This window comes from Falco rusticolus, chromosome 1, assembly GCF_015220075.1.
Source record: "Falco rusticolus isolate bFalRus1 chromosome 1, bFalRus1.pri, whole genome shotgun sequence".
NCBI classification, from domain to species: Eukaryota; Metazoa; Chordata; class Aves; order Falconiformes; family Falconidae; genus Falco; species Falco rusticolus.
This window is the reverse complement of record NC_051187.1, coordinates 12,737,973-12,764,203: the sequence shown is the minus strand read 5'-3', so window position 1 is coordinate 12,764,203 and position 26,231 is coordinate 12,737,973. Positions and strand designations below refer to the sequence as shown.

General features: G+C 50.6%; 1 protein-coding gene across 3 annotated transcripts in view; it reads right to left on the bottom strand.

Moving 5' to 3' along the window:
* SEPTIN9 (septin 9) overlaps positions 1-26,231 on the bottom strand; it is a 144,306-nt gene that overhangs the window by 99,448 nt on the left and 18,627 nt on the right. Inside the window, exon 2 of one of the 3 annotated variants that reach the window (XM_037410279.1) lies at positions 18,831-18,887. In XM_037410279.1, the coding sequence (XP_037266176.1) occupies positions 18,831-18,887 (57 nt within the window). Of the gene's footprint in view, positions 1-4,045; positions 4,140-4,521; positions 5,702-18,830; positions 18,888-26,231 lie in introns of those variants that run through there. The other 2 variants (XM_037410297.1, XM_037410270.1) reach the window with 2 other exon arrangements.

Genomic DNA, 26,231 nt, shown 5'->3' with positions numbered 1-26,231 from the left:
CTGCAGCAAACCATGGGGGTCAGCACCAGGTAGGGACATGAGCAGGTGGACACTGACAGCAGGAGGGAGGGCTAAGGATAGACCAACGGCCACCAGCAAAGGTAGGACAGACAGAAACATGTCCCTGGATGCCAGGGCTGGGTGAATGCAGTAGGATCTGGCAGGAGGTAAAGCCGCCCAGACTGCAAATGCCTGATGTGGCGTCCCATGTGTGTGATGTGGTGTGAGCCAGAGGAAAAAGAAAAAAGTCTGATAAAAGAAGATGTATAGCGGTGGGAAGACCGCTAAAAAGAAACATGTCAGGCTTTTTTATCTGCCATTTCCTAGGAACAACAGGGACACCAAGAAACCCGAGACAGGAAAGATAGCTAGAGTGAACAGAAGGAGCCCAAATCCCTCTGTCCTGGTACACACGTTTAAAAGATAAAAATCTGTTTTTAAAAAAATGAAAAAACAAGCATATTCCCTCCCAACAACCCTTCACACCTCCAGCGCTCACATACAGTGTTGCTATGTTCCTTTCCAGCAGCTCAGGCCAGGCACGTGGTGCTTCCCAGGTGGCTCTGAGGGCCACTGAAGATGCTCTGCCTTGCTGCATTTAGTCTGAGTGCTGCTGCCTGCACAGCCTCTGCAAACCGCAGGCTGCCAACAGGGGCTGCCTGCTTGCTGCTTGGATCACTTAGCTACGTAGTATGGTGTATAAAACCATGTTAAAACTCCATACGAATACACACACACTAACGTACCCATAGTGGATACATAAAGATTAAGAATGATCACCAGTGGGTTAGTAAACAGTTCATCCATCTTTCAGGGGTTCAGCAGATTGCACATACCTACAGCACTCCCAGCTGCGGGACCCGCCTGACACATGCCGCTTGTCACAGCCAGGTGTTACAATCACCTACTCATCATCATTTCTTAACTCGTAAAATGAGCTTTCACAATGCAATTTCAAAGGTGACATAAATATTTTACCTGGGAGATCAGACCTCTCCTTTCCCATCACGGTTGCACCCGTCCTGTCACATCATCATCACAGTAATCAAAACCCCACTGGTCAAGGTGCTGTGGGCCCTTTCTTTTCTTTTAAGCAGAGGTAAGAGGCCCCATGGCATTAACAATTAAGGCTCTGTAGAAAGATCTGGACTAGTTGAAAGAGCCACCTACTAGGGAAAGACAGGAGAGCCATCTCCAGGCCACTGCCACCAAAGCAACCCAGCAAGGCAGAGAGAAGGGCAGACGTGAGGAGCACAGCAGCCCCAGAGCACAGCTCCCCAACCCAAAACTATTGCAGAAGGATGCCTGGAAATTAAATTAATTAATTTATTTAGAGCTAAGGCTTTTCATGCAGTGTTAGCTTGCAGAAATGTGTGAGAGATGGTTTAACCAGATTAAAACAGACTAGCAGGTTATATGAGAATGTGTTTCTTATACCAGCACCCACAGGTACCACGTAAGACTGGTACCATGTCACAGACACCGAGGAAGACCCTCTCTGCCCCAGAGCTGGTAGTGAACCAGGCACAGACCTACAGCATCGCCTCGCACCTTTGCTGCCTTCCCCTGAAGCACGACATGCCTGTCATCCTCAGAGGTGGGAGCCTGGCCTGGGACACCACTCTGTGCAAGAAAGCCTTCGAGCTCTCCCTGGGCAGAGGAGACCCCGTGGGACATGCCGAGTTCCAGCAGCTGTGGGAAAGCAGCCCTCAGAGAAGAGTCCAGACCCAATTCCCACCAGCCCTGGGGTGCCTTCGCCCCATCCGGCAGCCCCACACTCAGCTCGGGAGTCAGCTCTTCCCACCCACCGCAGAGCGTTAATTAAAAGCATGTTTAGGGGCAGAACAGTGACTGGGATGTGGCCCCCAGCACTGCATGGATCCGCTTTCATCCGAGTCATCTTTCGGTTAGTCACTAAAGGCAGAGCCCTGGCTGTCCCACTGCCCACACGGCCATGGCACGGGGCAGCCCGAGCTCTGCTCCCTGCTCCTCTCCTCCACCAGCACGGCCGTGCCACAGCCTGCGGCCCCCGAGACCCCCGGAGCGCAGCAGCTGGCACAGCCTGCTCGTGTGTCAGCAGCGGCAAGGAGCGGTGTGAGCCGAGCGGCTGGCCCTACAAATCCACACTGTGCCATGGACCTGGCGGCCAGGGGTGTCACCCGTGAGATTGCCACTTTGGTGGGCAGAAAGTCATTGAGCACAGTTTTCCTCTGTCCCCACAGGTGGGTTGAGCATTCCCTCTGACACTGCCTCAGCTGAGCAGCATTCCCTGCCCACGCTGATCCCTCCAAGCAAGGAGCTGTGGAGAAGACCCCAGATCAGCCTTTCAGCCCATCTATTCCCCCCCCCCCCCCATATTTCATGCCAGAGCCATGTATCAGAAATGCCACCAAGATGGCTGGCACAGCTCTGGGGTCCCGTGCAGCACACATCCCACTCGTGCTTGAGCTAGCACGGAGTGGCCATGTCCATCACCCCACACCAAGCCCCCAGGCACACACACCTTAGGCAAGGGCACACATCCCTGGGCCACCGAGCACACCAACGTGCCCTGCCACATCTGACCCACTCATGGAGAAGCTGGTGCCAGCAAAGGTCAGTGAAACACGTATGCACCTGGACATCCGCATTTTGCAAGCACTGCTCGTGCTCCCAGGGGTTAAGCAAAAACTTGCATCTTTGCACAAGACGCTTGCCTAGGGTCCTCCTGCCCCTGGGGTCCCCAGGTGCTTCACGCCCTGGGAGCGGGTGACAGCCAGCCTGGGCACAAAAGGCTCTGTGCTCCTCGCAGCAGCTGAACGCGGTGTGCATGCAGCTCAGCAGCTGAGAGAAACCCACCTTTGATGCTCTTCTGGAACAAAGAGCCCCAGATCACATCACTGGGGAGCCCCTTTTCTCACCAGTGGCCCTTTGCAGAGCCCCCACCACCCCTGCACGGAGAAAGGGGGCCCGGTGCTGCACCGAGGATGTAACGGTGGATGTGAAAGGCCAGAACACAGAGGACCAAACCTCCTCTCCCTCATGTCCCTGCCCGGCGGAGGCCTGCGCGCAGCGACAGAGGCGGTCCAGCCCAAAGCCCTGCGCTGCTGAAACACCCACCAGGCTCTGAGTTATGAGCAGCTCTCAGGAATGCTTTGAAGTGGCTCAAATCAGAGGAGAAAGCACGAGCAAGAGAGCTGGAGAGAGGGATGAGAAGGTGCCATCCGCACTCCCCAGAGGCGGCGGGGGTGGAGGATGCTCCTGCAGGTACGTCCTCGTGCAGGGGCTCCGGGTCTCTCAGCATGTTGCCAGATGGGGCCCGGCGGGTCTGGTATGGGCCAGCCATGGGAGCAGCTCTTGCTGGCCACAGTTTCGCTCCACCCTGGCCTGAATGTTTCCTCTCATCCCTGTGGTTTCCCTCCCAGTGCCAATGCCCAGCAGCCGGCTGGGAACGCCCAGGAGCAGAGGCCATGTGCCTCCCCGGGGCTGCTGTGCTGGAGGAGGGTGAGATGTGCCATGCCACGGGGCGGGAGCAGGGACACCCACCTTTAGGCTGCAGCACAGTCTTGGCACAGACATCCCCTCCCTCGCTTTCCCTCTTTGATCCTGCTCACGCACACAGAGCGAGCCTCGGGGGGGATGCCACGCCGCCCGTGCCCTCTCTAGAAGCAGCTACAGTTGCGGCCATCCCAGAAGCAGCTCGCTGCAACAGTGCTCCCCAACAGCTCGATGTACCCGGGAGCAGTTTTTGGACATGCTCCATTTGGACTCAGACATGCACCATTAGGCGGGATTTACAGGGAAGCTGGGGAATTAAATGGAGTTATTCATTCCTCCGCTTACCCCCCTCCATCCTCCCCCCTACGCATGGCCAGCCAGGTGAAACACACGCCGGGTCCCCGGCCACCAGCTCCGGCGCCGCACAGGGAACGCGCAGGACACGCAGGCAGCTCCTGCCCGGCCAGGCAGGATGGGAGAGCAAGAGCCAGAGGGAAGATCCTTTGGCAAGCAAGGAAGGTTCAACCACAACACACACACACACACACACACAAACCCAGGAGCCAACCTTCAGAGCAGAAACGCGTCTCCATGCCAAGAGCTCGGCTCTTTTCCTCCCTCTTCCCAGCTCGCAGCTCTGAGCTAACAGGCTCAGCATTCATCCCCCTGCGCCGTGCGGCACATGGGAGCAAGGGGGGATGGGGGGGGGAAGAGAGAGACTCAAATGAAATCCAGACCTAGAAAGCAGTTTCTTTTCCCCCCCTGCTTCCCCCTTCGCCCCCCCTGGCTGCTGCTGGAACCACCTTCTGTCTAGAGGGCTCAGGAGGATGGGGATTAAAAAAAAAAAAAAAAAAGAAAAAAGGAAAAAAAAAAAAAAAAAGAAAAAGCAAACACAGAAAGGAAGCATTGCAAAAATAGAAATAAATAGAGGAATCGGCTGAAATCCACCCGGAGCGTGGCTGTTTCTCTTCTTAAGTGCAGAATCTGCTGGAAAGGTAGGAGGGCAGAGGCAGAATATAACATATTAAATGATCAATAGCCTACCTGAAATCCGGTCCCTCTCCATTACTACAGGATATATTTAGCATCCGCGTGTCACGGCCGTCCCTTTTTTCGGTGGCGTCCCCTTCTTTCCCCCACTCTCCCTCCCTCCTTGCCTTGCCTCCTCCTCTTCCAAAAAAAGCTCTTTGTCTGGTCTAATTTCTTCAATCTGTTGCAATCATGAATGCATCCAAATTACCACATTTCCATGTGCTGATCATATGTTTGTGCTCCAAACTGAAGTAGCTTTGTCTCTTTGAAATGAAAAGGAAGAGTAAAAGAGGAAGAGAAAGGATGAAGAAAAAAGAAAAAGGGGGTGCATGACCCGAAAAATCCTGTAACTCCCTGAAATACTCCACCAGGCGCAGGAAAACTGGAAATCCCGAGTCCTCTGTAAAACAGTCTTAAAGCTACAGCATGTGAGCGTCCAGGGGAACGCTCCAGCCTCCACAGCTCCCTCTTAATATCCACCAGGAGATGCTTAAGGAACTTGGCTCCTTGCAATAACAGAGCGAACAACTCATCCAGCTTCTCAAATCTCTCCCTGCTTCCCCAGTCTTATTTTCCTGCTATTTCCTCTATCCCCTCCTCCTTCCTTGGCTCCAGCATTTTAAAAGAGCGCAGATCCTGCACGTTCCCCCACCCTGCCAGGTCTGAAGTTTCGATTCATGCATAAACTATTCGGCTGATGAAGGCTGACTTCATTCCAAGCACAGCATCATGGGCTGCTGCTGCTGCTACCAGGCAGGACCCGAGCGCCGCACATGTTTACTCGCCCTGTGCAACCCGCTGGAGAGCTTCGCCGCTGGCCCTGGCACCGAGCCCCCGCTTCGCCTTCCTCCTCGCTGCAAAGCGTCGATAAGGAGAAGATTTCTGCAGCCAGCCCGAAAACGATAGTGAAAGTCCCTGCCCGGGGCAGAAGTTCTTGGTCTTCTTGGTCCCACGGTGGAGCGGAGGTGGGATTTGGGAGCAGTTTTCCTTCCCAGTGATGCCCAGGCAGGGCACGTGGTGCGGAGCAGAGCAGCCCTGCAGAGCCCGTTGCCAGATCCTGCTTTCCCCAGCTGGGACGGAGCGATGCGTGGCTGCAGCGATGGGCTGGCCCGCTCGGAAACTTCCACTTGGCCGTGGGCCAGGGCAGGCAGCGGGGACGCAGCGTTAGCACCTCTGCCGAGACCGTGCCCGCACTGCTCGCTGCCCGAAGTGCCCTGTGCAACCCTGCCCTGGCAGCCGGCACCGCTTGCTACTGATAGCGCGGAGCCTGAGTCACCCAGCCAGATGCAGGGCACAGCCTCCATCCCCAGGGCTGGCAAACAAGCCATCCCTCCGCAGCCCAGAGGCGGGGATGGCAGATGCCGGCAGGGATGGCAGACGCCGGCAGGCAAGGCACGGCTGCTTCACAGACCAGGTGTGCTGGCAGGACCTTTGTGTGCTCAGCACAGTACACCTGACACTTTTTGACCTCAAATGCTCACAGCTCACATAGCAAATCACAAGTATGATTGCTATGACAGAGCCTGGCACTTCCCCTGTCCCCTAGCATGGGCAGAAGGACAAATTGTTTCCTGGCTGGATGAATAAACTTCCAAGGAAAGGCTCCAGGTGTTACAGGCACTGCTGGGACCTTTGGACAGCCTGGACCTATGTTGTGTTGCTTCTCAATACTGCGTGTTTCCCCCCCACAGCAGCTGACGGAGCATCACTATCACCAAACCAGAGGCAGGAACACAGCTAATGCCAAGTGGTGGGTCAGTCCAGCAGCAACTGCTGCACAACAGAGAGAGAAAGCTGGTGGGAGGCAGCCTCAGCACGCCTCGCTCCTTAGAGAAGTTCCTCTAATCCTCAGCAGGTTATTCCCTGGGCAGGGAGATTTAGATTCCTTCCCAAATTCCTGACCATTCGCTGTTTGCTATTAAAACTCTACATGCTCCTGCTGCCAGCGCCTAAGGCGTTAGAAGGGGACAATAAGCAATGATTCCCCATGAGCAGTCTGAAACCACGTTTCCTGCCTGAGACCTCGAAGGTGCCAAACACAAAGCGAGGACCCAGGGGAGCTGCACAGCCCCGTGCAGCGCAAAATCCACCCCACTGCCTCCACCGAGCAGCCTTCATTGCCAAGCTGCTTACACTGGAGAGGAAGGGAAAAGCTCAGGGGAAGCATAAAGAAAGGAAGAAGGTGAATGGAAAGGAAGGAGGGATGGGGGTAGCACACCCGTTTCAGCCTGTAGACTTTAACCCATCAAGACCCAAGCACTTAGGAGGGAGGGATAAAGCAAAGGCATCATTTCTCGCAGGACACATCACCATGAGTTGCTCAGGGAAGTCAATCCAAAAAATAATTAATGCAATTGAACTTTATATTCATAAAACCTCCAAGTAGATGCTCTTATTCAAACTGCAATCTCTCAAGCAAATTTTAATAGATTTAAAGGTACAGTTGCGTGTCTCCGTTTGAAGGAGAGTTCGCAAAGCCCTCCTGCCACTGCTGCAGGTCCAGCGGCACTGGGGTGCCTGTGTTTGAGGGAGAGGGGTGCTTGGCCATGCTGTGCCCACGATGGCAGCATTGGGGTTCACTCCCTTCAAAGGTGTTGTTCCAGTGACCCGCATGGTACAGAGCTGGGGGTCCCCCACCCTCCTTGGATTCTGAGAAGCTTGTCACATGCCTGTTTAAATAGGTATTTGGTGGCCTGTGCACTGTACATATAGAGAAGTCTATATAGAAGTCTATATATAGAAAGATAATGTATATTGCATTTTGTAATACTACTGCTAAAGGTTTGGGGGGGGAGGTCAAGCACACCAAGGGTTCGAGAAGGGGACAGAGAAGACTTTCCCCTGGCCAGGGCTGCCTTCTCAGGGCTCACCAACCCCAACCAGCGCTATCTTTCAACAAAGCCATGAGGGGAGTGAAGAGGCAGGAGCAACTTGTAGGAAACCCCTGCTTTCTGCCATAAAGCTATAGCCAATTCTCATCTGCAAACAAGAAGCTGAAACAAAGCAGGAGCCTTGCTCCGCCACCGCCCCGTGCTTGCCGAGGCTGGCACAGGGATGCACACGCTTTCCCTCACCCCACCTCGCAGGTTTAAACATTGCCACGGGTGGCAGCCAGCAGGAAGCACTGCCAGGTGCAGAGAAAGCTAGGAAGGAAATCACAAGAAAGAAAGTAAACCAAACCCTGCTCCAGGCTCGGTTTGAATTTTATCTGTCTCACACCTTTCCTAGGCTTGCCCAGCAACGCCCAAGCCCTTTGCTAAGCAATAAACTCCTTGTTGTGCACCAACACGTAGATAAGCGGGGAAGGTGCTGTGAAGACAGCAGAAGCTCACCCCCAACCGTGGACATGCCACAGAGCCCAGGGTATCAGTGAGCAGCTGGGGGGGGATTTAGAACCACTGACACTGTAACCAGCCACGGCAGCGGCCACCGTGGTACAGACACCTGCAGGTATTCAGGTAGATCCTATTTGCAATTCCTTGTCTGCCTCTCTAGGTTTGTGCTGTGATTATGTTCCTGCGGCATTTCATCCAACAGAAGAATTACTGTCTTTTCTACCGAGGTCACACATGCAGTCCCATAGTCCCCGGCCACTTCCACCAGGCTTTTAGCAAACCAGCCAGGCACCACCTTGTAACCCCAGCTCTGCTGCTGAGCGAGCTGGAAAGGATGAACGCTGCAAGTCCATGCAGGGATCAGAGGTTCCAAACTGCATTGACGAAGGTGCTGGGAAGCAGCCAGAGCAGCCAAAGACCTCCAGGGCCTGGAGAGGCAGGAAAAATGGGGATTCAACTGGTTCTTTCACAAGCTCAGCTACCTGCAGTGCTGGCGAGCTGGGAGGAAGGTACAGGGGGGAGAACAGTGCAGCAGAGCAGAGCATAACTAAATAAAATTACTTTCAGTGAAGCATTTTCACATGAGGAAATACAGGTCCAAACTCAAACAGTGCAATCAAGTGTTGCTCCATTATATTCCCTCTATGCCATTTACCCCCAGGCTAGACCCAGCCAGCAGATGACAGTATCTGAGCTTCTGCTGACTGTTTGCTCCAAGAACCCTTCATTTACAGTTATATGAGCCTCGAGGATGGGGAAGAAAGAAAACGCTGGCTAAAATTCTCCTCTTCATTTGGAAAAAACCCAGCCACCAAACAACCAAACCAAGAAGATTCCTCTCTTTCCAGGGGAGGTACTCATCCTCTGAATGCTGTTGTCCTGCTCTTTGCCAGTTATTTTTTCTTCGACTCGCCACTCCTCCATTCCCTTCTCCCAGCTGGGCAGACGTGGAGCTGCCCTGCCCTGGACCGCAGCTCTTGGCTGCTCCACATTTGCTGCCAAGCACTACTTTGCCCCTCCCTGGTTATTTCTTATGAAAACCTGTATTTGTTCAGCACAGGGGAACACAGATCCTCCCGAGTTATTACTTTTCCCAAGCCACAGCCCGTGCCCAGGACACAGAGCTTGTCACCACCCAGAAGCACGTATGACAGTTCAGCAGGGGATTGCTAACACAGCAGCAGCACATCTCTGCTCCTGCCCCGAGCCCACACAGCCCCTTGAGACGATGCCTACACAAGACTCCCTGTGTCCTGTTCCATCCCGTGGAGGGACGTATCTTTAAGGAGAGCCCCTGTTAGAGCTCTCCTCCATGCTGGCTCTCAACCTCTCTGCCCAAAAGCCTCAAGCTGCCGGAAATCCCTTGCATATCCTCCCCAGGCTTTCTGCTCGTGCTTTAACACTCATGTGCTGAAGTATTAATAGCAGCTGGCAGTGCAGAGTGAAAGGCAAGGCAGGAGGACTGGATGCTCACCCTCCCGGGAGAGCACAGGGAGCCTCAGATAAATATTAACTCTTCCACGATCCTCCGTTTATGTTTTCCTTTACAGACTCCTCCCTACCATCAGTCTTGCCCCCTCAGTGCTCTACCTTCCACAACTCATTCCTTGAGTCCCCAAAACAGGGGGGGTTACTCCATTCCTGAAGGTCTGTGGTCATTCCCCATCAAGCTGTTGCTGGGAAAGGCAGGGTTCCTGATGACCTTGCAGCATTTGCTCTTTTGAACACTGGCCATCGCTCCCGGGCAGATCACTGTGACAGCTTGTATCTGGCAGGAGCCATCAAGGAGCAAAGTCTTCAAGAGAATTACCACTCGGGTCTCACAAGCAGGCAGATTAAAGGAAGGACGATTGCACCAAGCGCTGCAAACACCTTTGGGTTGCTCTTCTTTGTTCTGGCTTTATTTAATAAGGCAGGGCACAGGTTGCACCACACACCACTCCCCTCTGCCATCCTCAGAACACCTTGCCCGTGCACCCCAGAGCCACCCCAGCTGCAGCACACTGAGCCCAGCTCCCTGCACAGCACCAGCACAACAGCAGCAACCAGCTCAGCTAAAAACTACACAATTTCTGGGCATTTTACTCATGAGCAGCCCAGGCTTGTGGGAAGCAACGCACTGCTCCGATGTGTTGAAGCAACTCCTCTGCCATGGAGGGGGGACCACACCCTAGGACAGGTCTGCTGAGGTATTTTTTTCACATTCTTCAGGTGAATACCTAAACACAGGGATTTTCAAAATACCGCTGTCTATTGGGGCAGCCACAGGCAAAGGGCTCTCTCTGCGTGGATTTCACCATGTTACCGTACAGCAACACAACAGAGAGATGCTGCCTGGGTGTGATGTAGCAAGGGGTCACCACCGTTGTCTTACCTTGCCTTAAGGCCCCATTGCTGAAGAAAGGCCAATCCACTGAAGGAGAGAAAACGCTCCAGAACTGGGCAGCAGACCCTATTTTTCATTAGCAGCAGAACCATCCAGGTCTGGACATTTCTCTGAACTTCATAATATGCTTTTGATCAGAAACTGAACTACAACAAATTTAAACCAATGAGGAACTGCTCCATTGAGTCAGTCAATCAGGAATGCCTCTTGCTACTGGTGCTTTTCTTGGACCTCACTCATTGCTTTCATGGCTACCAAAATTACAGCAGGGAGACTTCACACTTTGCAGGCCAGCCCCGAACATCTACAGTGCTTTATCCACTAACCCATCTGCAGAGCTGCCTTACAAACAAGTCATCTCTCTGCAACAAAGGGCACCAAAGGCTGCACTTCTGACTCTTGCAGTCCTAGACACAAGATAAATATAGCAAGGGGTAAATCAGTACTCTCTGCCTAAGGTACAATTAGGGGTTTTGGTAAACACTAGCCACCGCCAGATGCACTGGCCTCAGAGGACGCCTGTGGTGGACAGCCAGGGCTCAGGAATTTGCCTCTGCCCACGTGATGAGGAACACCAGACTTTGAGGGGAAGAGGGAAAGTTGAGCAGCCACAGGCTGGTCTGCCAGCATGCCCAAGAGCAATTTGCAAACTGACGTTTCAGCAACAAAAAGATGAAGAAAATAAACACCATTGAGAGATGCACAAATTCAACAGAGAGAAATGTGACCACACACAGCTGCTTAGGTAACCAGCGCTGCACGAGCTAGCTCATACAGACCAGGTCAAGTCACCAGTCCTCTTTCCTCCTTTCTCATTTTGATCATTTCCCCCTTGTTCCTAAGGGGAAGGCTGCCAGGTGCCGTACCCTACACACCACACTTCCATAGCTGTCCCACTCCTCCAGTGCCCATGGACACCTTGGCTGGAAGTGTGTCTTTTCACTCCCCCCAGCCCCAGGAGGGCTCCTCGCTGCCAGCTCCACCAGCTCCCGTATGGGCACTGTGGGTCAGCCACGTCCCAGCGCAGCCATGCCCCTTGCAGGACACGAGCCAGGGCTGGCAGGGGTGATAATGAACTTATTTCTCCCTCTTAATGCACTGTGTCTTGCTCCAGAGGAATGGGGATTTTTTAGCTCCATCCTTCACAATGGGACAAGGCAAACAAACAAGATAAAACCGTACTCCGCTGCTATTCCCCTTCCCTGCTCTCCCAGCTCCTCTCTGCTGCAGCTGATGCCAGCTTCTCTTGAAAGGGTGTTAGGAGCTTACTTTGGAGATGCCCGATCCTGAGGCAGTAACTAACCTCGCTCAAGGACTGCTGCTCCCGTCCTGGAGGAGCTGCACTCTGCACTTCTATGTTCCCTTTCCTCAGGGGAACCCTGTGGACCTCATCAGCTCTCATCAACAAATCCATATCACACCCAGTGAGGAAGATTATTAGCTTAAAGCACAGCCGGCAGCTAAAGTCCCCAAACGTCAGAGAGCATTAAATCCCCGCTCATTAATGAACTACCGATTTATATTTTACTGTCTCTGGTTTCCTCACACCAAAGCCCGTAGCAACAGGTGCTGTAAAAGCATCAAGAGGTCTACCTGCTCACCTGCGATGCCCAGCAGCCTTTTGGGACTAAAGGAGACTATACGTACGACTGGAGATGAACCACGGGTATTGTAAAGGAACAGGACAACAAGTCAGCGCTCAGCACATCCCCTCAATAGCAAACAGGCCCACGGCACCTGTCACTACTCCTTAATTTCTTAGCTGTGCGCACAAGCGCCTAGGCTCCCTCATTCACTGTAAGTAATGCACATCTCTGCTGGAAGCACACGGGAGCCCGCAGGACTCTCCCAGGAAGCTAGAGTCCACGAGCTGCATTACGCAAGCCCAGTCCTCCCGCGTCCTCCTGTGTCCTGCAGGAAACCAAGAACCTGCACTGAGAGCAGCCCTCTCACTTTAACTTCTTGTTGCCTGGAGTCAGCAGAGCTGCACTGCTGCAGAAAGGACTCTCCGGGCTGGCTGATGATCCAGCTTCACCCTTTGCTACTTCACCCTCGTGACAAGAAAGACCAAGAGGACACATGTCAAATGAGGGCTTGTCACTAGGGAGCCCGAGGAGAGCGAGCGGTGCATGTGCGTGGGGACGCTCTTTGGCACGGAGAGCCATGCAGCTGGGGTGACCAGCCCGGTGCTTAAAACAAAGGGGAATAGAGGCTTCCCAAAGAAGTTTGTATGACCTCATCTAGGGACACATCCAAAGCCATGAGGCTGCAACCACAAGTCTCTAGTTAACCCCTCTGCTGCTCCACCAAGGTGAAAGGCACGTCTGTGCTAAAACCAGCACACTGCAAAGAGGCGTGTATTCCTACAGCTTCCAGCTGGACCAGAAGTGCTGCCCGGATCCCAGTATACCAACCGGGAGCTAAAAAAAGATGCAGTAAAGGTTAGGATAATCTGAAGGTCTGGACCAAGGTATACAGGATGGGTTCCCAAATCAGTTTTCTCAGATACCACGATTACGCAGAGGGCTGTGCTGTTAGTGGGGGTGCCCACGTTTGAGCTGCAGATGTGTGACTGTTCTGGCAGCATTTCCCTGGGGAAAGAAACTAAAAAACCTAATGGTTTTTATAGAACTCTGAATTAGGTTATGTAACGGTAATCATGTACGCTCGACTAGGGAGCCCCTGGCTTTTGACATTTCTTTTGTTTATTTCCACTGCTCTGGTTAACCTGCAATCTCACATAAACCAATTTCTAAAGTTGTTCTTTTACAGACTCCAGGCACAAAGAGAGGAGATGGTCCTCAGGGCAAAGTACTAAATCAAGAGGTGGAAACAGCAAGATCTATTGCCACATGTGCCTTTACCTCACTGCATGAATTTGGAGCATCCCAAACTAGCGAACCCTGCTGAAATCCTGTTAACACGACGATGCCAACTTAAGCTGTGCCCATAGCTATGTGTGTTCTGCTCTTCCACCCACCCAGCCACACATCTTTCCATTTCAGTGCTTGTGAGGAAGGACCCCAAGAGTCACAGGCAACGCAAAAGGAGCGGTTCTAAGCTTCTCTGCTGCCCTATTTCCCCCAACTATTAAATGGCCACCTCAATAACTATTAAAGGGAAAATGAAAGGTGTAACCAGGAAAAAGAAAAATAGGACAAGAACTATCTGTGCACATCTTGTTGAAATTTTCATCTAAAACTGTATTCTCTCCACTTTTGCTCATCCCAGCTACCAGCTCCTGCAGAGACCTGGGCGCCCTGGGCAGCGTGGCAGTGCAGTGCCATCGTGGTCAACAGGGTCCTGGAGCCTGTGCCCTGAGCAGAAGCTCATAGGGTCAACGTCACGATCAGCACCTTTGAACCATCTCACTAATCCTGCATCTCCAGCCCACGCTTGCCCACTTTCTGTGCCTTCTGGCCTCTCTGTCTACAGCCATCAACCTAAAGGGTGTGCAAGGGGCTCAAACTGGTGGAAACAACAAACATGTCTGGCATGGGAGTCCCACCGCTTTACAGCCAAGAGAGGCATTTAGGCAGTACAAGACAAGCTGCCCCTATGAAGGTTTCATGACATCATTGACTGCCCCTTTCTAACGCAACCCAGATAGCTGGCCTTAAGCTTCATGCCTCTCTAAATTATGCCCTAAGCTTCCAAAAAGCACCAAGACAAGTTGTGGTTGATCCTCAGCCAACTGCTGATGATGCAGAAGTGGGGCCGCTAGCGCCCTGTCTTTTTTGGATGGAAAAGCTCTGCCTGCCCTGGAGTGCAGCTGGCCCTGGCAGCCAGCCCCTGCTCTGCTCCGGCCCCAGGCAGCCGCGCAGCCAGACAAAGGCTGAAACAGGAAAGCTGAGGCACCTGCTCCCCTCCCACCCCTTGGGACCTCTCAGGAACAAAGCACCTGACCCAAAGTAGCACTGGTCCAGGAGCAGTTCTGCTGCAACACAACTGGGCAGCATCCTCCTCCCTGCATTCACCTACACGGAAAAAAAATATGCTGTTTTAGCTAAATCGGTAAACTCTAACTTTTTCTGGACCCTCCTGCATTACCCCTGCCAGGGAAGTTCCTTCCTCTTAGCAAAAATTGAATTGTAGGCTGGAAACAAATCAAAGTACAGAGCACAGCTGGCTGCCCAAGAGGAATACGATGCCGATTTCTTCCACTCCAACTGCTCTGGGGCTGTTTTCTGGCCAGCTGAGAAGCACATTGCTGCTCTGGATGGCAAATGTCAGCAAATATTTCTTGCTTTTAAATTCATCAGGTATAGTTGTAGGAAAAATGAAGTGCAAGTAACTTCCCTGACACGCTGTTCTTAACTCTGCAGTCAACACGCTGGAGGGCAGGGATGCTGTCCAGAGGGACCTCCACAGGCTTGAGAGGTGGGTCTGTGTGAACTCCGTGAAGTTTAACAAGGCCAAGTGCAAGGTCCTGCGCCTGGGTCGCAGCAATCCCAAGCACAAATACAGGCTGGGTGGAGAATGGATTAAGAGCAGCCCCGAGGAGGATGACTTGGGGGTGTTGGTTGACGAGAAGCTCAACACAGCCCTGCAATATGCACTTGCAGCCCAGAAAGCCAACCGTACCCTGGGCTGCATCAAAAGCAGCGTGCCAGGAGGTCAAGGGAGATGGTTCTCCCTCTCTACTCCACTCTTGGGAGACCCCCCCTTGCAGCGCTGTGTTCAGCTCTGGCGCCTCCAACGTCAAAAAGACATGGACCTGTTGGAGCGAGTCCAGAGGAGGCTATGAAGATGACTGGAGGGTTGGAGCCCCTCTGCTGTGAGGACAGGTTGAGGGAGCTGGAGTTGTTCAGCCTGGAAAAGAGAAGTCTCAGGGGAGAGCCTTTCAATAGCTACAGGGGGCTTATCAGAAAGGTGGGGACAGGCCTCTTTTTAGTAGGGCCTGAGCAATAGGACAAGGGGGAATGGTTTTAAACTAAAAGAGGGCAAACTTAGTTTAGATATTAGGAAGAAATTCTTCACTCTGAGGGGGAGTGAGATGCTGGCACAGGTTGCCTGGGGAAGATGTGGATGCCCCATCCCTGGCAGTGTCCAAGGCCAGGCTGGATGGGGCTTGGGGCAACCTGGGCTGGTGGGAGGTGTCCCTGCCCCTGGCAGGGGGGCTGGAACTAGGTGATCTTTAGGGTCCCTTCCAATTCAAACCATTCTATGAACTCTGCAAAAATATTGCCCCAAGCTACCCACATCAGGCAACAGCGGCATTTTAAGGGCCACAATTCTGAACCCTGATGGAGCCTTTTATAAAGGGCTTCTTCCCACTCCTCCCCTCTTTCTCTGCCTGTGTCTAATTGCACGTTGAACAGAACTTCCAAACCACTGACAAAGCTTGACCTTATGGGCATGGTCCTATATCCTAATTGAATGGGGACAGTGCCAAGCCCGATATCATCCCCATCCTTCCAGTCTTTGAGCTGAGGTCGTCCCAGCTCCCGCTATCAGGCTGCACCCCAGGACGGTGCTCCTGTCTGTGGTGAGCCACAGCCCCCAGCTGGCCCATCGCCAAGCTGCCAGGGGCAAGGAGAGATACGACTAGTGACGCTGCAGAAAGAGGGAGCCAGCAGCGAGCCCTGCTCTATGTATCTTCCACTGAATAGGACCTGGTTAGGTTTAGCTCAGCACCTCCAAGGTGCTGGACATCAGAAGGTGCTTCTGTACCAATAATTGTGGCATCTCTTCATATAGCCAGAGCCCTGTTACAACTGTGAGACACTTGAACACTGTCTTAACTTGGTATCTCCCCCTTCCCAGAGCTTTCCTTATGTATGTATGATATAAACCCCACTTTTGCAGCCAAAGAAAACCAAACTGAATCAAAGCATAGGATTCACATATCCTTAAACGTGGCTACCTAACAAAATCTTGGTCCTCTATAACCCTATGGGGATTTGGGTTACCCAAGAAACTTATTCTTCCCAGTCTAAAGTAAGTGCTCTCACTTTCTGATAGCCTCCAGCTCTCTTCATTGACCAGCCTAGATGAGTCTCACCTCACTGGCTTACCTAGGACTATGCAGGAAGCTTGTACAGAACAAAAAACACAGCTCTAAAGCCCTGGAATTGCTGTCCACTGAGCAAATCTGGATGCCAATGCCATACAGCCACTTTCGAAGGGACAAGAAAAGCTTTAGAGGAGTCACAGAATAAGGCTTTCAAAAGAGGTCAACCTCAGCTCTCCAGGTTCCTACTGTCACTGCGTGCCCCAAGGCAATCCATGGTGTCTGGAGACCCCAAGAGCTGGTGGCTATGGAAATGCATGTCATCCCTTCTTTGTTTAGGGTGGCAAAGAGCCCAAAGCAACCCCCTTCTGCAATGTTTCACTTGCAACCACAGCTCAGTCATCCCAACTCCAATTTATCTTTTACAGGAATAAAAGCTTCTGGGTGCAAGGCCAGATGTGCAGAGGGGGAAATCTGGACCTGAAACAAGGGGAAATTGAGCTGCAGTTATATGAAGTCATAAATATTTACTGCAATGTAAACCGGAGCACTGAGCTGCTCATTTGATTTTAACTTGAAAAAAAATATTAAAATTTAAAAGGTCTCTCACCAGAAAAGTGGAAAAGTATATAATCAGAGTCTAAAGAAAACAAGCTTAAACAAATGCCCCGTGTCTTTCAATTTAGATTCTCTACACTCCAGTTACCTTTGGAGCTGTACCAATTCCCCCTTCTGTCCTCGGACATGGACGTATGAAAACACGCAGTGCCAGGGCTGAGACTGAAGCTCTGGTTTTGCACATGCAGAAGACAAACAGAGACCAGTTCAAAACTACCAGCTTCTGTGCTGGTGGCCGAGTTTTAAAGCATCAGCTCTAAAATGCAGCTCAGTTCTGGCCCGAACGATCGCTGCCGCGAAGCTTTAGCACCCAGACCAACACCATGACCCCATGCTAAATTATTGCTCAATGCACTTTTCCTGCTGTTTGACATTAGTTGGCAGAGCAGTGGCCTACACTGGCCATATTTGCATCCTCCCAGCGATACATCACAGCGCATGGCTGCAAAGCTCTAGCTGCAAAGCAGCAAGCGTCCCCGCAGCGGGACAGCACCATGACATGCCATGTCGCCTGTCACCCTGGTCTGTGCCGTCGATACCTGCCCCCATGCTCATCGCCGGCGTTGGATGAGGACAGGAGGGCAGCGGCACAGCTCCCGGGGCATTTACATGCACACTGAACCGGACGTCTGTGACCAATTCCCATCCCACATGTGCTGATGTCTCGATACAGCAAGGCACTGAAGTCACCGCTCCAGGAAGGCATCCCGAGGGTGGCTTTCTCCTGCCACCCACACAGAGGGAAAAGCTGAAAACGACTGTTTTGCTAAGTGCATCTGGGAACTGAGACAGGATATGGGGGCTGAGAAGATGAATTGAAATAGCAAATCAAGCCCCGAGGGAGCAAGTGTGAGTGACAGCAAGACCAAGGGGACAGGACTGGATGAAAGCCCTGAACCAAGCGTGGCTGAAGCAGGATGTCAAGGAGGTGAGGGGGGTTCCTGGGGGTGCAGGCTGATTGCAGCAAGCAGCAGAGACAACTGTCAGCATCCTGGAGCAAAGGAGGTGGCAATGCCAAGGGGAGATCATACATCCCAGAGAAGGAAATGTGAAGGAAGATTTCAATTGCAGTAAAGCACCTGCTAAGAAAGATGAACGTGTGTGATGTACAAGGGACCCCAAGGCTGGAGACAGACGCTTTCCACAGGGGTTTGACCTGTGGAGAAGCACAGGACCATTGGAGGGGCTAGCACAGCCAGCAAGAGGGACCATCAGAAGAAAAAAAAAAAAAAACAAACCCAGAAATGGGCTGTATGAGCTTCCTTTTGACTATTTTAGTCAAGAACAGTGAAATTTTCTACTCTCAGGGGATAATGCCAATGCAGGTGACGTGTCTCTGTCCCTGGGCAGTCCCAACCCGTGTCACGCACACACAAGCAAAGCACACAGGCTCAGGTACTCACAAGCACTGAGACTTCTGCTACTGCTTTCCCAAGGCTGGAAAACACCTTTTTAAAGAAAAAAAAAACCTCAGACCCTCCTACCTGCTTCCGTCTGAATCAGAAACAGCTTCAGAAACATTAAGCTGCAATTAGGAGTGTAAATTTAGTCACAAGCACATATAATCCATAAATCTCAACATCCAATAAAAAATAATAGCTAAGGAGAGTACAAAAGAGCTGCTAATTACTAAAGCTGTATTTCAACCTCAGGCCATTCCTACTTTCTGTTGCCCTGTGTTAGACCCCTCAAATTGAGATGGGGCTTTCTAATTATTCTCTCTGGATCCATTATTCAGTAAGTAATTAATCTTTTATTTTATATTGCTCTCTTTTTTCACAGTGGTTTTATATATGTATATATACACACACCCCCCGCACTCTTTTTTTTTTTACTCTCTGTAGAACATAGTGAGCTCTGCATATATTAGCAGCTAGCTTTGCCTTTCAAACCATGGCCAGTGGACCGGAGGCAGGAGATGTGATTTCTGAGAGTCACGTCTTGCATTCTCTCAATTTTGTAATTTTTTCCCTTTTTTTTTTTTTTTTTAAATGAGGATGTTTCAAAGGGAGAAATTCATGCAACTTACTTGGACTCATCTGGTCGCTGAGTCTCCGAAGTCTCCCACTGGAGGTCCGGCTGATTCCTAAAGCAAGAAGAAGGTTTGAATTGCCAAGGGAGTTCGTGTGAATACGGTATGTGGAGCAATCTCCCCGCTATGACTCTGCATCTGGCGGGGCACATTTTCTGTTGGGAGTCTGCTAAGCACAGTCATCTTTGTGATAAAAAGAATTATATGTTATTTTAAAAACACCTGAGGAGAGACCTCCACCTTTCACTGAAGGCAAACATAATTATTCAAACATTTCAAATGCATGGTATTTAGGGTTTCCAGAAACACCAGCGAGAACTTCTGAAATCACGAAGCGGGGCACAAATATTCACCTCTTGCTCCAAGGTAATTTATCCTGGAGACAAATGCAGGAATTTCAGAGACAGGTTTCCTTGCTGAGAGATGCAAGCACAGGAATTTAAGGACCAGCATGTGCCCTGCACTAACAGAGAGCTCAGCAAAGAGACCACTTCCCAGAGGTGCTTGGCCTCTCCAGCTAGCTCAGCTGCAAGGGCAGCAGCGGCTCCTGCATTCGGCATCACAAGGAAGCGAAGGGTGACTACTTTGTGGCTAGATTGCACCCAACGTCCTGGGAATGCATTGTGTATGAGAGCCCTGTCATGGGGTTAGACCAGCTGAAACACAGGATGCGTCGCACATTCCAGGCAGATGCTAAACCAGAACACAGCAATCCAGATGTCGGGCTAATTCTACTCCATCTTTTTTAATGAAAAAGTATTAATCATACTCATTGGGGTAGCACATGGTTAATTCGTATGCACTGTGTTGGAGAAACATATGTGAACATTTTAACTTACCCTACATCATACATTACTTTGAAAGACAAAGCCCAGACACAACTGTCTCCTCTGTTCCTATATCCATTTCAGAAAGCCTGGTAACTCCCAGACCCCCGCCTGCCTCCCAGACTCCAGGCAAGCCAGCGGGACCTGCTGCTTATGGCAACATTCCCAATCCATCAGCAACTTGTTTAGTTACTCTGCTGTCCCAGCTGCCTATTTCTGAAGCGGTGATTGCCACAACATTCATTTCCCAGGTATGTTGAAAAAATTGGCAAAAAAGAATTCACCTTTAGCCTTCGGCTAAAGCCTATCCACACACCACGGGCTGATCTGTGCCTCAGTTTCTCTTAGCACAATAAAAGCTGACAAACTAAATGCAGTGAAGCACCTCATGTGGGATGCTGTACGCTGACACTGCCCCAAATGCTGTGAGGTCCCAATATGGGGATTCCCAGGTCTGACAGCTCCTCAGGCTCTGGTGGGTCCTGTTGGAGGAACCTCAGCTCCAGGATGGTGTCCATCATCTCCGATGCTGGAGCTGTTGAGCTCCAGAACGGAGGCATAGAGGCTCCATACAAACCCCACCAGAGCACACCACAATTTTGAATCAGGATTTCTACCCTGCAAACAGGTAAGAAACTCCCAGGCTTTTGGGGTGATGCTGTTGTTCAATTACATTATTCAAACTATCTTCTCACCATCTACCAGATCTGTTGGACAATAAGCAAAGGGATTAAAATAGCACCAATTCAAGCTGCAGAACACCCCTAAACTGTGATTTGTAACATAGCCACAACCTTTTGAACCTTGTCAGCTGGAAGAGTGCATCATTATTTAAAAAAGAAAAAGAGAGAGAGAGAAGGAAAATATATAAAAGGCAGGAAAACATTCATACCAGTGAGCCCTGGAATGGAGGGAGGGAAGGGAAAAGAGCTGCCTGGCAACTCAACATGGAAAAAGTGTCTCACGCTTAGAACCCTCTGCTTATATATATTATGTATATATGTATGCATTTTCTCTCTCCCTTTCCTCTCCTAATAGAAAAACCCTCTGTGCCTCCAGTAACGTTATGTGGCTGAACGGCAGGGCCAGACCCTGGGCAAGAGGGGGCTGCCCGCCCCGGGGTGCAGGGAGAGCCCCCGGCCAGCAGCACCCGGAGCCGTGCCCCCGCTCAGCTCTGCCCCCCCAAAGCACACTGCCAGCCAAAGGGCCAAAAAAATAGAGTCGGGACTGTCCGCCCACACGTGCGAACACCCCGTCTGTCTACCAAGAGCTTTATCTGCACTGGAACGGGGCAGGCTGCTGCTACGCGCATCGCTCGGTGTGCGGTTTCCGTTACTGGCGGTGAGAGAAGGGCTGAAGTCGCTGGGAGCTTGTGCGCTGTAACCAGCGTTACAATTTTTAAACATACTTTTTTTTTTTTTTTTCTATTCAGTCCAGTCCCTGATGTTTTTTTCATAATGATTTTCTCCCCTCTAAAAGCCTACTGCTTCTTTGGACACGAGCAAGAATGAAAAGGCATATTTCCTCTGCTCAACAGGGTTTTAAACAGCCCTTCTTCAGACAAGCTGCAAGAGCACTCAGGTCCTGGCTCAACTTCTTGCAGAGAACAAACACCTCTGCTCTGTCTGCACGTGGGCAAGGTGCAGCATCAAAATCTAGCTTTCACAATTGCTCAAAAACCAGAGAAAAACGTCCCTTATGGGTGGCACGCTGAAGAATGCAGATATGCGGCCATGCTGAGCTAGTTAAATACATCCTTTTATGTTCAAAGGCTTCATTCAGTCTGTGGCAAAGCAGGACGGAAGCAGAACAAGGAGCTCGCAAGCTTGGACAGGATCACACATAGGAACAGGATTTATTCCCTTTAGCAACGACTCCAGTGGAAAAACACACACAGGACTTGGAGCATCCAGTGCGGCACAGCCATCGGAGCATCCATGCCTTGGCTGAGCCTGTGCCTTTTATGCAAACATTTCTGAGAAGAGCTTATGTGCCCGGTCTCACTGGGGTTCTCTGGGGATCTGTAATTACTTTTCACACCCTTTTTAAGTTGGTAAACCCGAAGGTGGACAAGCTGAATTGATTTGCTCTGTATTGGACGTGGCATTAGAAGGAAGTTTTTCTGACAGCTGTTGGCCTGTTAACAACGTTAATAATACATAATGATGCTGTTAATCCCTTTTCAGCAAAAGGGAAAATAATGAGGAACAAGAAATTCATACAGGCTGTCCAACACCTTAATAGCAAATCTGAAAAGAGGAGGGAGCACTACGGAGCCCAAGCCAAGCCCGCTACCCGTGATGTTCCACTGCCCCTCCACCAAGGGGGAATCCAGGCACAGTCCTGGAAAGCAGATAAACAGCAGGGAAAGCTGGCAGCCTGGCAAGACAAGAAAAGAAGATCTGTCACAAAAAAAAAAAAAAAAAAAAAAAAAATGGCAAGCAACAACTAAAAATATGCTGCTCTGAGCACAGTGCCAGGAAGCCAGCAGTGTGGCAGGACCGGAGAGCATCGGCACACTGGGCACATTCTGGGGTTACCTCTATTTATAGTGCAGAAGCAGCAGGCTGAGCCCCGGGTTTGGGTTGTGGGGCTGTGAAATGAAAATCAAAGGTTTCCACCCCAGACACAGTGTCTATGAGTCTTCCTTCTCAACACGGTTCAAATGCCCTCAAGCCATGCTATAAATTTATTGCAGTGCACTGGACTAAGAAACATAATGAAATATGCTTTATTTAGCTGAAATTAGGAATGCTTCCCCACATCCCCAGCAGAATGACTTAAAAAGTGGAATAGTCCAACAGTTAAAATTGGTCAGTCCAAGAACAGCTCATTCAATCCAGCGGATGTGCCGCAGCAGGACAAAGTTAAAACATTCGCAGAGCTTAGCCTCACCTTGGCTCACTGGCTGAGCAATATTTTTTCACTTTTTATAATCAGCGACTAATTCCCTCCAGATCCACAGGCTGGGACCATATGGCACAGCAGAAAGGCAGCAGCACCGAAAGACACCGGGCTTCACCAGCGTCTCCTTTGCGACTGCTGAAGCCAAGAATCGCTCTGACTGGGTTGTGTCGGTGCAAGTGAGATCCCAGCCAGGCTCACGTTTGAATCACTCCCTCCAGACAACACCGGGCCAAATGTTCTACTATTTCGTGCTTCTTGCAGCTGCTGATATAACACACCATGGATGTAAAGTACTCCAGTATTGAAACGGGAGCATCTTCTAGATACTTGCCCTGATGCAGAGGATGTAGACATGGTGCAGGGCAGCAGGGAGACAGAAAAGCCACACTGTAGCAAGGGCAGTTTCTCCGGGCAGGCTGGATTCTAACTGACTTGGGAGTCTGAACCTAGAGCTAACCAGGGAACTGCCAGGGACGTTCACCTGCGATACAGTCAACACGTACATTCCCCAAAACTCATCAGTTTTTGCATGATATACCCCAAGCTTTTCATGGATGCATATGACAGTAACAAGACAGGCCACTTGTGATTTATTTTCTCACAGTAAGTGATCCATGCCACTACACTCATACAATATAAAAAATCAAAAGAACAAACGAGCAATTTCCATTATCAATAGAAACCACAGGGTGAAGACAAACAATGGAGGATGTAACCCAGGAACTTGCTCTCTCTACACAGTCCAGTAAAAACAAAAAACAAACAAACAAACGAACCCAAACCAAACAAAGGTCGTGTTGGAAAGGGATGGACCAAAACCAGCAGGAGACATCCCACACTGTGCTGGAGTCAGCAAAGCGGCACCAGCTCATCCGAGCAGCCAGCATGACCCTTGCTTCTGTTACATGTATTTACTAGTGGGTCTGCGATCAGATAGTTCAGCTTCCTCCTTCACCCAGCACAAACGCGGCAGGGCGCCCAGACAGCACTGGAGATGTCTCCATCCAAGACCACTTTCCTCCTACGGACATTTCCGCGCTGCCAGCTCCCCAGAGCTCTCTCCGGAGCTGTACAGGTCTGGGCCAAGTCACGGAGCCTTCCCTGGTCTTCACCAGTTTGGCACTGGGATGGGTGGGAGACCCCTCCGCAGAAGAGCCCTTCAGAGGTGTCTACAGCACCTACACAGCACCGGCAGCTTTTAAAGCAAAGACCAACATGCAGAGCTGTCTCCCTCCAGGGCAGGACCTGCATCAGCCTGTGCATGGCAAGGGGCACCCAGCCCTGCCCCTCGTCACCCACCCTGCCCTTTGCTGCCTCCCAGGCCGTCCTGCTGCTGGCGAGGGAGGATGACAGTGAGGAGCCCACTCCGTTTGCCCTGCAGCTGGGACAGTCTCTGCTCCCTTTTAGGATGCACATATCCATCACAACACTCTTAGGACCATCTGCTCAGGACCATACAGGGTGTGAAATCTATCTCTTTATCTACCTCACGGGTACTATCCAGACAGTGGGCTAGAGAACGGCCTTCACTGGCAGCTTTATTTCACCCTGCTTCACACAAAGAAGCCTGGAGCCATTAGCAGGAGGAGGAGAGCCCACACACAGTTTGATCCATGCTGCACAACCACCGCCCCAGTGGCTTCTCCAACATACCAGACCAGCTGCTGGAGATGGAGCTGCAAAGTTTTAAGGCTGACATAGGCCATCGTCTTCAGAGGTAGAGCCCTGCACATGGAACTGTGGGTGCCACTGGAGACCACTGGGGACAGAGGGGCTCCGGGGGGCTGGGAGGGAGAGACATCTGTTTGCAGAGCAGCAAAGGAAGAAGAATCTCTATTGCTTCAAGCCAGAGTCCAACGAACCACGCTATTACGACTTCACTTCCATTAACTTGAAATCCACTTGCAACATTACCCTCAAAAGGAATATGTTTATAAAAAAAAAAGGAAAAAAAATTCATGTTCATTTCCAGCACTAATCAGAAACATGCACTGAAGAATAAAAGACACTTTTCCAGATTGTGTGTAATAGACACTCTTTACAAAGAAGCTGAGCACAGCTAGAAAAAAAAGCCTTCAGACCATATGCATGGTTTCATTCTGGATCAAATATCTCTGGCAGCAAATGGAGCTTTCACTGGGATGGAGGGATGCTGATGGAATGGAAGGATGCTGTTCCCAAGGGGCACTGATTGCAGACTCAGGAGAGGACCACCACCTTCTCCAGCGCAGTTACCACCACACAGGTGCACCAACTGCGTGTGTCAAGGTTGAAGGCTAAGCATAGACCATACAGCCTGAACCACCAACAACCGCTTCACTTCTGTGGGAGCTGGGTACCATCACGCTGGGGACAGACAACACTGCTAATCAGCACAGTGCTATTAACACGAGTGGAGCCGTGAGTTCACACATGGAAAGAGCCCAGCCTGAGGCTGGATTACAGGTAACCCTCAAGGAAACCACAGCAAAACTGGCATTAGCAAGATGCACATATCCTTACCATAACATTATACTTCTGGCAGGTGCCAGACACATTCTAACACTTTAAAAAATGCTCCAAAAGCTTGAGCTAACAATAAGAGGCCACAAGAATTAAGCCTCATTTTTTCCCAACATTAGAAAGGCTTCCCCAAGCCCAGCAGTGCCTGCCCAGAGCTCCTGTCCACAGCAAAGGGCTAAATTAGATAGAAGAACCAGTCTTGCATACAGTGGTAGAAGATGACAGGGATGCAGCACTTGAACCTTGGCTCAAGTTCAGGCTTTGATTCAAGATTTTAACTGAAATTAAACTGCAGTAAATCTCAGGAAATCAGTTGATGCATCCACAGAGCTCAAAGCCAGAAAATCGCCTTAACCTGCAAAAACCCACACCACACATTTTTATCCAGTCATCGTGAATTCAAGCTTGTGCTTGAACAAAGTCTTGGCTTTTCAGAGACACTCAATCTCTATGTCAAGATTAAAATGCTGGAGTGACCCCAAGTGCTTTGGCAAGTTGCTCAATAGTTAAAATGGCCTTCAAACAGCACAGATACCATGCCTCTTCCCCATGTATTCATTCCGAGGTGAGCAAAGTCAATCCTCAGATATTCACTTGATAGAAATAACAAGATCATTTCACCGCTCTTTGTGATCGACTGTTCTTTACTGCCCACAAATTCCTCACAGCTGATAGTCATTCAGAGATATGCTGGACAATCATGAAAGCACAAAAAGAAAAAATTAGCACAGGCAGTTTTTCATACAAAAAAGCGTGTTAGTCATCATCTGTGATCCTTCTGGTTAGAGTGTTTCAGTAATCCAGCCGGGCAGCAGAAGGGATGCCACGTCACCACACTGACACATCAGATGACTTGTACAAATGCGTATTTATAATGCAAGTATCCACACAAATTGGAAGGGACTGGAAAAATGGGTCTTTTGTACGTATTGTCAGTTTTACTAGTTTATGTGGTCCTTTTACTTAGCAGCAGGAGGGAACAGAAAAGGATTTACAAAGGAACAGAAAGCTGTTCCTGTGAAGCTGTACTGACTGGGAGCAAACCTGGTAACTACTGTCAAGTCTAAAATCATTTCCAGTTCACTGTTGAAGCTAACCAGATTTCCAAAGTGATCTTGTCCCTCTAAATTTACCCTGTCTTCACCACGCTCCCCATTTGCTC